This window comes from Heterocephalus glaber, unplaced genomic scaffold, assembly GCF_053883595.1.
Source record: "Heterocephalus glaber isolate CG9 unplaced genomic scaffold, H.glaber_assembly_v1.0 deba00001509, whole genome shotgun sequence".
In the NCBI taxonomy this organism is placed as follows: Eukaryota; Metazoa; Chordata; class Mammalia; order Rodentia; family Bathyergidae; genus Heterocephalus; species Heterocephalus glaber.
The window spans coordinates 44,098,923-44,109,620 of NW_028258325.1; the positions used below are offsets into that span (position 1 = coordinate 44,098,923).

Genomic DNA, 10,698 nt, shown 5'->3' on the forward strand with positions numbered 1-10,698 from the left:
GTTGGTGGGCAGAGATTGAAACTGTTGTTGAATATAGAGTTTTTGTATCGAAGATTGGACTTTCCTGACATTTAGGGATCAGAAACAGGTTGGGAATTATGTTCTCACTGAAGTCTTCACCCCCTCCTATGGGGACCTGTGAGAGCCCGGAAGACTCCATATGATGGGGCCAGAAGGCTCAATGCTAGTGGGGAGGGCAGGCACATGGTTAAAACTACTGACTTGGAAAAGGGCCTCTTGGTATCTGAAGACCTACTGGCAGATCTCCTTCTTTCATCCCCACCTCTAGGCAAGGTTGACACAGGACTCTTTCAGTTGTCTAAACCCTACCTGTCTATGAGGTCCTTTGGAAACACAGTTATGTCATTGTGATTTCTGTTTTGAAGTTTTTTTGTTTGACTTTTTGAGACAGGATCTCCCTATGTAATTCAGACTGGTCTTGAACTCACTATGTAGCCCAGACTGCCTTGAACTTGCAGTGATCCTCCTGCCTCAGCTTCCTGAGTGCTGGGTTTATAGGCTGGCACCACCATGCACGGCTTCCTCGTGATTTCTGAATGTCTGTGCTTGTTTATGTATTTATTTATTTTTGGTACCAGGGATTGAACTCGGGACCTTGCACTTTCGAGGCAGGCGGCAGCACCACCGAGCTAAATCCTCGGCCCCTGTCTGTGTTTATTTTTATAGCCCAGTCAATAACATTTGATTAAATATGTTACATGAATGCTTACAGAGTTATGAGAAAATCCACTTGGACTTCCTGAAGAGTGACCATCCTGCTGTGGCCCGCATGCGCGTGGACTCAGACAACACATATATTGGTGTCATCTACAAAAATGAGGAAGACAAGCTGAAAGACTGGGAGGGTGGCCTGGATGAGCAGAGACTGAGCGCTGACAGTGGCTATATCATCCCGCTGCCCGACATCGATCCTGTGCCTGAGGAGGAAGACCTGGGCAAGAGGAACAGGCACAGGTAGGTAGACATGGCAGCCACCTCAGCTGTCCACCTTCCCCCGCCTCAGCAGTCTGAAAGGGAGGCCCCATTCTGGCTACCAGAAGAAGGCTCTCCTGGGTGGTGAACTGTACTCTGGGAGCCTCTGCAGCTGTGAAAGCACCTCCTAGATGAGTCGACTATGCCCCTGACTCCTGGGGCTGTGGTGGGCGAGGGGGGGAGGAATTGTGTTTCCCTGGTAGAGAACCTTTGACTGGAGTCATCTGGAATAGTCCTTTGGCTAAGGACGAAGTTGAGAGAAAGGTGGGGGGCTTGCTCAAGGTCCCTGTTGTGTGTGTGTGTCTCCTTTTTCCTGTCTTTGTTCAGGGCATGATATGTCCCAAATGACTTCATCAGGTCAGTGAGACTGTGGCCTGTGGTGAGGAGGGCTGGCCTGTGTGTGTGTGTGTGTGTGTGTGTGTGTGTGTAAGTGTGGACCCAGAGCCGGAGGCCTTGGGCTTATGCAGGCAATTGTCATCTAGGAAGTCACTGGCCCTCTCCTAGGGCTCAACTGTTGGCTTTGGTGGGTGGTAGAGGGATGAGAAAGGGTCTTGTTGTAATGGGATTGGCAGTTCCTGGTCTGAGCCCCTGGAGAGCCAGGTTCTGGGCTGGCAGATGGGCACTGTGGCTTGGGAACCAGTTGCAAGCCAGGTTGTCAGCTTTGGGAGACACTATGACATTGACAAGCAGAAAGGTGATCTGGCATTGTCTCAGTGGGAGTTAGTTTCCTCTGTCCCGACATTCCTGCCTATTGCCTGTGAGACAGACCAGCAGAGAGATGAGTATGCCAGGCCAAGAGGGCCAGAGCCAGGAGGCCTGACCTACCTAACAACTGTCCCCAAGGAGGGAGCCAACAATCCTTACCACAGATACTGTGGTAGGACAATAGATATAGTACCCAAGGATTGACTCGGGATCGGTACGCAAGGGTTGACTCAGGAGCCATTAACAGTGTCCAGCTCCTAGAGAGAAGGGCATCAGGGCCAGGTAGTCAAGACCAGCCCAGTGGACTGGGGTTCTAAATGAGGTGCCAGGGTACAGGTGGGGGAGAGCACAAACTAGGAGCTGAAGTGAAGTCTTAGGTGTAGGGATGGTCCCAGCCATAGGATTACCAGGGTACACCACAGCTCAGGAACTCCATAGGTTCCAGGAGCCCTTCAGGGTGCAGGAGTCTGGGGGTGAGTGGAAGAAGACTGTTTCCTGCAGGCTCCCAATTGGCCAGGCTCTGTTCCCGGCTCGAGGGTGGATACAAAGAGAAAGGGTCAGTGGCCAAGGAGGCACAGTAGGCCCGACAGGCAGGCAAGAAGCAGCTGGAGGCTGAGAGCCTTGCCTGTCTCTCAGTCTCTCTGTCTCTGTCTCCATCTCTCTTTCTCCCTCTCTCTCTCTCCTTCCTCTGGATGGCCCACCTCTGACTATGTGAACAGCATGGTGTAGCAGTCTCATGCTGAGAATACACCATGGTCCCACCCAACAGCAGATAATAATCAGTGTGGAGCAAAAAGAAATACGTAAAGGCATAGAGAGCAATACAAGGCAGGATAAGGAGAAGACAGCAAGAGTTCACAGATGGGGAATTGTGACAGGCTGGATTTTAGGGAAGATTATTTTCCCCAAAACTTATGAAAAATGTTAAATGTACAGGAATATTATGAGAATACACCTACCACTTAGAGTGGTAGTTGCTAAAGTTTTGCCATGTTTGCTTTATCTGGCGCTCTCTCTCTCTCTCTCTCTCTCTCTATATATATATATATACATATAATAGGTGTTACATATATCACACCAAACTCATAGTTTGTTTCTTGCTGTCATTTGAAAGTAGGTAGGAAACACTAAGGTACTTTACCCCTAGTATCCCCTAAAAATAACAATTCTCTCCTGTATGACCACAATATCATGATCATGCATAAGAAAATTAACAACTAGCTGGGCATGATGGCACATGCCTGTAATCCCAGCACTCAGGAGGCTGAAGCAGGAAGATTTGTGAGTTCAGGGCCAACCTGAGGTATATAATGAGTTCAAGGTCAACCTGGACTACACAGTAAGACTTTGTTTCAAAAGAACCCAAAGCAACAATAACAACCTTCCCCTCTATTCTCTGATATCATCTAATGTTTAGGCTTTATTCAAATTTAGTTGGGTTTGAATAATAGTTGGAAGATTTATTGAGCACTTACTATGTGTTATGGAGCATTTATTATGTGCTTTGTAGTGTTACCTTATTTAATCATCCCAACAGGTATATTGTTAAGCATTATCATCATGCTATTTCATAGGGAAGGAAGTAAATTAAAGTCAAGGGAGTTAAATAAAATGCGTGAAGTCCATTCTAGACCTAAGTCTGTCTTACCCGAGAACTCCCCCTAACCCTCAATGAAGAATAAAGAGCCTTCATACCACAGCGATATATGCACACGCATGTTTATAGCAGCACAGTTTGTAATAGCTAAAGTTTGGAAACAGCCCAATTGCCCATCAACTGGAGACTGGATAAAGAAGATGTGCTTTTTTTTTCTTTTTTTTTAATAAAATGGAGTACTACTCAGCCATAAAGAAAAGAAACTAGAGACATTTATAGCTAAGTGGATGCACATTGAGGCCATACTCTTAAGTGAAATAAATAGCACACACATGAGTAAATACTGAATAGTTTCTCTCGTGTGAGAAACTAAAAATGTAAATAAGGATCAAAATGTATAATAGATAATGTGAAATAGGAAGTAAAGGTCTAAAGGGGTAGGGGAAGTGGGAGGGGTAGGGGATAGGAAAGAAGGGAATGGAATTAATATGAGAAAGTGAAAAAATGGAAACAAAGTCTTTGTAAATAGGGAGGGATGGAGGGGTTGAAGGGAGGTCAGGGGAATGGGGAAAAAATAAGAACCAGGATAGATTATGTAAATGTGCAGATTTCCAATGATGAATGTCATTATATTGTATACCTAACATGTACCAATAAACTTACTGAAAAAAAAAGAAGAAAGAGTCTTCACCTGGGCCTTCCAGGCTCTGAGAACACAGTCTGGCTGTTCTGGAGATTCTTGGGAGAACGAGCGGCTGGTGGGGCTGCAGTGTGCAGTTGATTTAATTTTTTTGCATTTCCTTCTCTGTGCCTTTTGATCAGGCATTGCTGATTTTCTCTTCCATGAGTAGGAAAAGTAGCAGTTGTTACAGCTTGCTAGCAATATGGATGAAAAACGTGGCAGAAAGGCAGGAAAGCTGAGGCGTGTGTACCTGGGTTGTCCAGACAGCCTGTGCAATGAGGCTGATGAGCAGCTGTCGGTCTCAGTGACAGACCTGCCACCCTGGACAGCCCAAGGCTGATTGGCAAACGATCTGGCCGGAAAAGTTTACCTGCCTTAGGTTGCCACCTGGAAATGCACCACAGCATAGCTGACTTGTACATAGTTCTTAACTTTCCTTTTCTCTTCCTTGGACAGCTCACAGACCTCTGAAGAAAGTGCCATTGAGACAGGTTCCAGCAGTTCCACCTTCATCAAGAGAGAGGACGAGACCATTGAGGACATCGACATGATGGATGACATTGGCATAGACTCCTCAGACCTGGTGGAGGACAGCTTCCTGTAACTGGCAGATCCAGTAGGCAACTTCCACTCCTGGAGCCACCTGTGGGACCCTTTAGGAAAACCACTTTATTGCAATGCAAAGGTCTAGAAGAGGACTTGGATAATGGGTGAAGAGGACTTCCTGAAGGGAGCTGGGGAGCCTTCTGAATCTGAATGAATGGGATTTTTGAAATAAACTTTTTTGGTATTGCCTCTTGCAATACTTCAGTAGCATCTCAGTGGCCTGTGAAGTTTGGAAATATATGGACAGGGAATAGCAGGCCACAGAAAATGAACTTTGTGTTTCAAGGGCATTGGTGAGATTTCCACACACACAATTTGTACTGCAACAAAACCCCAGCATTGTAATTATGTAAATAATTCTAACCCAGGATGTGTTTAGATTTGTATTAACCGTCTTCTCTGGACTTCTGAAGAGACCACTCAGTCCATCCATGTACTTCTCTCTTGGAACCTGGTATCAGCTGCTGTTGAATTTTCTTATGAAGTGCATGCAAAACCACTTTTGAACCTTAAAAGGTATTGGTACTATCACATTTTACTTTTTTCTTAGTGTTAAAGAGATAAAAGATAACAACCAACTTTGTTTAATAGATTTGGGTCCTTTTGGGTCATTTTAATATTGTAGCCTATGTTTATAATAATACTACTGTTATCAGTAATGCTAAATAAGTAATATGTAATGTGATTTCCCTACAGAGAAAGCACAATTTAAAGAAAAAAACCCCTTTACTAAGTAGGTGACAAGTCTGACAGTATTTGACATTTACATTAAATAACATATGTTTCTTTATAAAACATGATAATAGCTTTAGTGTATTAAATTTAGTAAACATAGAGAGCAAAGTATAAGTAGTGTTGTCCAAGAAGTCAAAGTTTTTAATTATGTACTGAATAGGTCCCCTAATCCATTCTACTAAAAACAGCTAATAACCTCTGAAGTAATGGGATTAGAAACAAACAAAACCCCCACATTCTAAATCTTCTCAATAGAAAGGCAAAATCCTGTGCCCAACATGACTTCTGCTGTGACCCAGTAGAAATCATGATAATCAGAAAAAAGACTGGATTCACTGAGGTGTCTTTCGCGACTAATGCTAACTTTGGTGAATCTATGAACCTTGAGAGTCAGAAGGATGCCATAACTTCAGCTCCTTTCTTTCATCTCATACCCTAAAGAGAAGGAGCTTGCAAACCTGAGATCATAGAGGTGTTTTTCATGAAACCTTGTGTGCATCAGCCTGGCTCTTCAGTTCTCAGGTGGAACTGGCAATGGGAACCACTAGATTCTGCAGAACCCAGAAATTATGCATTATTAAGTCTGATGGAAGCAGGAAACTACGTTTTTATAAACACCTTGGCTATTCTGATCAGCCAACTTTCAGAAACACTGACTTAGATCACAGGAGGTTGCCATGGGGGAAAAAAACAATTTGAAATTTGGATCTGATCTAGAAGTCAACCATGCAGGAAGCCAACTATTAAAGTACTTGGCTTCAGGTCAGTGACATATATATATATATACACATATATATATATGTATATACGTATATATGTATATATATGTATGTATATATGTGTATATATATGTACGTATATATGTATATATATGTCAATTGCTACCCTTAGTTTAACTTTCCAGTCTTAGCCGAGGCTGAGAAAGCTAAATTTTTGGTTTTTGGCACATCTTCCAAAATTTAAGACAAAGTAAAGGTGCTGCTTCCCATCGCATGGAAGACTTGAACCTGTTCTCCTCCAAGGAAAAACATGTGTAAAAATTACCAAATTCCACATGCCAAGTCTCTGAATAGCCAGGTTAATATTTTGGTGAAAAAGATTGAAAAGTTTTCCTGGGATTTTGGGTGTAAGTGGGAGGATGAATTGTCACATCCATCCAAACTGTCAAACTAGTTAGTATGGGTTCATTGGAATTCTTTGCAGTATGCTTAATTGCTGACACCATTATGAATGAAACATGGGCTGTGATTACAGCAATCACTGATGTGCTTCTGGCAGGTGATGCTTTGGAAGATGTAGAAGCAATAACAAGGTACTTGACTACCTACTGGTGGAATCTCAATGCAAGCCCCAACTTTCTTGTCCTCCTTTTCCACAGTATGTGTGAAGACTGAGCCAGATTGGCCAATTAAAAATGAAAACCAGACTTGGTTCCATAGAGCTAATTAGACTTGAAATACATTTGTGTTTCTAGAATCATAGCTCAAGCATTCTGTTTATCACTCACTTTCCCTGTACAGCCTTATTTTGTTGGTGCTTTGCCTTCTGATGCTACTTTGAGTCTTGCATGGCATTATGAGGCTGGATGAAGATTCTCAGCCTGGTGATTTCCAGTCTGTACGAGTGCTCCTGCCTGAAATGATGAGGGATTGCATTTTTAAAATGGTGTTTTCAATGTTTTCCAGATTTGTTTCCTTTTTGGCCTCCTGAAAAGTCCCCAGAAGAAAATTTGCTAATCCTTCCCACTTTCTATTTTTATGATGACAATCAAAGCTGGCCTGAGAAACACAATTTGTGGTTTTTTAAATGATCAATGATATTCTTAAAATGTTGTCTGCCAATCTGTACAAAATGGTCCTATTTTTGTAAAGAAGGACATAAGATAAAATGATGTTATACATCAATATGTATATATATATATTTCTATATAGACTTGGAGAATACTGCCAAAACCTTTATGACAAGCTGTATCACTGCCTTTTTTTATATTTTTTTTAACTGTGATATTCCCTACAGGCACATTAACTGTTGCACTTTTGAATGTCCAAAATTTATATTTTAAAATAATAAAGAGAAAAATACTTACATGTTCCCAAAACGGTGGTGTGGTGCATGTATGAGAGGAACTAACTTGATGTGGGGGGGGGGTCTACCCATATGAAATGTATTACAAATGCCCCGTTCATGTTTTTATTTTAAAACGTGTAAATGAAGATCTTTTATATTTCAATAAATGATATATATATATATATATTATGCTGAGGTTCCAGCAATATTTTTGTTTTTTAGTTTGATCATAAAAATTAAAGCAATCCTGTTCAACTTGCTTTCTTAGCGACATTTCAGTTGGCTTCTATATTATACTTTGGATGAACTAGTGAAAAATTTAGGTTTCAAGATGCTATTTGAACTAGTTAGTTTTCAGACACAGCATTTGATGTAAACACGATTGGCACTTGGCTCATCTTTGATTCTGTCTTTTTGTTTGTTCTTATTTTTTGGTGTTTCCCTCTCCTGCATAAGGAACACAAGCCTACATTTACTCTGTACAACATTTGAACAGTGTAAGAATGCATAAAGTACAATGGTGAAGCCTTTTTTTCAAATGTATCTTCGTCCCTGTCCTTGTCTTGTTTCATAGAGACAAAACTACATGATTTGGTATGAATTTTTTTATTCCTTTAGTCCCTTTTCTATGCATCTGTGTATATCTGTGTATTTTTGTTTCGTATTTTGCCTAAACAGGATTGCACTCTATGAAATGTTTTGTAATGTGTATTTTGAAAAATAGACTATTAATTAAAACAGTTTTAGGTTCACAACAAAACATGAGATGTGATTTTTAAAAATACAGTAAATATTTAAAATTTTAAAAAAATCTATTACAGCTAAAGCCACATTGCCATTAATCTCCGTCCAAGTATTCCCCTTTGCTTGAACACACTTATCCCATGGCTCCTGCTACTTTCTGAAGCAGTTCTGGAAGTCCTCTTTCATGAGTGTCTTTGCATTGTAATGACTGGCTTGATATCCTGAAATGATTCAAAATGTTTACCTTTCATAATCATTTCGATTTTGAGGAAGAACCAGAAGTTGTGCAATGCTAGATCTGATGAATAAGGTAGATGAAGATGAGCTATAATGTTTTTATTTGTTAGAAATTGCCATAAATGTTTACTTGAAGGGCAGTCATAAAATGCAGTGAATGTGTAAAATTTAAAAATTTATTAAACTACAAGATACACTGCCATTAGGCCCCCTAAGAATACTCAAAATATTCCCATATACACTTATCCAATGGATTTTTTGCAATGTGTCTTACTGTAATAAGTTCTTTAAAAATTTATACATTTTTTGGGGGGTTTTTTTTGGTACTGGGGATCGAACTCGGGTCGCTTGTGAGGCAGGCAGCAGAACCACTGAGCTAAATCCCCAGCCCAGTTCTTTAAAAATTTAAACATTCACTATGTCTTTCAATTACCCTTTGTAGAGTAGAAGGTGGAAATTTCCTGTATGCCCCTGCCATGACACCTGCCTAGCCTCCTCTGTTCTCAACGTTCCCTGAGCCTGTACTGATACATCACCCACACTCCAAATGGCTTTTTCCTTTTACTGCTACAGTTTAGAGATCTCTGTGAGAAGTATATAAAAGTAGATCTACATTTAAAAAAAAATCAGCTTTATGATATCTCATGATATAAATATACCATAACTTGTGTTATCACATTCCTGTAAAATAGATTCATAGCTTCTAAATCTTTGCTATAAAAATGACCCCAGTAGGCCAGGAATTTAGCTCAGTGGTTCCACCGCCTGCCTCAAAAGCTCAAGGACCTGAGTTCGATCCCCAGTACCCCCCCCAAAAAAGACCCCATGTAATCTTTGCAATACATCCTTGTGCACACATAGTATTTTGTTTCAATAGATTCCCACAAATAAAGTTGCTAGGCCCAAAGGTGTCCAGAAATAAATTAGTGTCGAGCACAAGTCTTCATGTACAACTGCACAGTAAATTCCTGTCTGCTCGGGAATCACTGGCTTTGCAGATTGTCTGCAGTTTCCTGCTCTCCTGTACCCTGTGTTGCTCAGGAATCATAATCTTCAAAACAGGATTGGAAGAGATGTGTTGACTTAAGTATGGGAGTATATGGGCTTTGTGTTCTGAAGCAGTTGGAGCCAATGATTAGGATATTTTAAAAAAATGATGCAACTCACCTTATTTTCATTTCATAGACAATAGAAATTATGTTGTTAATTGGAAGATATCACCCTATTCCAATATAACTCCTTATTCCCAGAACCCAAAAGCCTGCAGATCAAAGCATATCTCCTAGGAACTCAGCTGCAGGGTGAGTATTGGCTCCATGGGAAGAAGACAGGTGACTAGGAGCAATAAACCTGCTGGAAAACAATAGCTGCCTACTGTAGCATCAACATGGGGCTCTGGGGTTGTCTGGGGAGATAATTTTGTCCTCTTTTTAAAAGTCTGTAATTCTACTTCCTAATATAGTACAGATAACTCTGCCAACTTTGTTTAGTCATGATAAAATAAAAGTTGACTCATTATTGGAGAGTTTTTAAACTTTTGAAAGATCTCACAGTTTTTTTGATTCTTAAAACAGGCTTTAGTTGTTGTTATTATTTCTTGTAATGGCAAAGAGTATAGCCAAGGAAACCCAGGATCCACAAGACAAATGATTTCTAAAAATCTTATAGCCAAGTAATGATAGAATAGGATTAGAAATTCCAAATATACTAATCCTACTGTCATTTATACTATAACAAACCATAAGAAAAGCAAGAAAGACTGGGAAATGCCAGTGTTCAGTAGTTCACTATACTTCTTTGATATTTCCAAATACAAGTGATTGACTCATCAGGCTGTAGAACTATTCTACACATTTGTAATCAGAACAATTTCTTTTCAGGCTGTAACACAACAGCTCTAATAATGGGTATTGTCATTTGAATAGTGATGTGCTTCATGAAACACAGCTCAGGAAAATGGCCTAGAATATCTGAATCCATCCTAAAGCAGGCATTTTTCCCTAAGATAACAGTAATGATGCTTCATTATATCTGACTCCAAATACACGTAAGGATTAAATCCAATGACATTGTTACAGCTGGATTGATATACTGTATTTATAGTTATTTCACCCCTATAATTAGAAAATATGTGAAAATACATATGTGGCCTACATTAGCAGTAATAACATTCTGCTCCACCTGGTTGTGGGAATAGCACCTATGTCCTAAAGAATAATGAATGTAATCTCCAAAATGTGTTCATACATGGGTACTGTTTCTATCACCCACCTCTTAGTTTACATATATAGCGATGGAGACATCAAAGACACATAGTCTCACATGGCAGGGG

At 40.5% G+C, this 10,698-nt stretch overlaps 1 protein-coding gene across 5 annotated transcripts in view; it reads left to right on the plus strand.

The window, feature by feature from the left end:
- The window catches only part of Pdgfra (platelet derived growth factor receptor alpha), a 45,549-nt gene extending 37,975 nt beyond the window's left edge, over positions 1-7,574 (plus strand). For all 5 annotated transcript variants that reach the window (XM_004849708.3, XM_087187666.1, XM_004849709.3 and 2 more), the window contains 2 exons: positions 734-975; positions 4,434-7,574. In XM_004849708.3, coding sequence (XP_004849765.1) covers positions 734-975; positions 4,434-4,581 — 390 coding nt within the window. In that variant the 3' untranslated portion in view covers positions 4,582-7,574. The remainder of the gene's footprint in view (positions 1-733; positions 976-4,433) is intronic.
- The last annotated feature ends 3,124 nt before the right edge of the window (positions 7,575-10,698 follow it).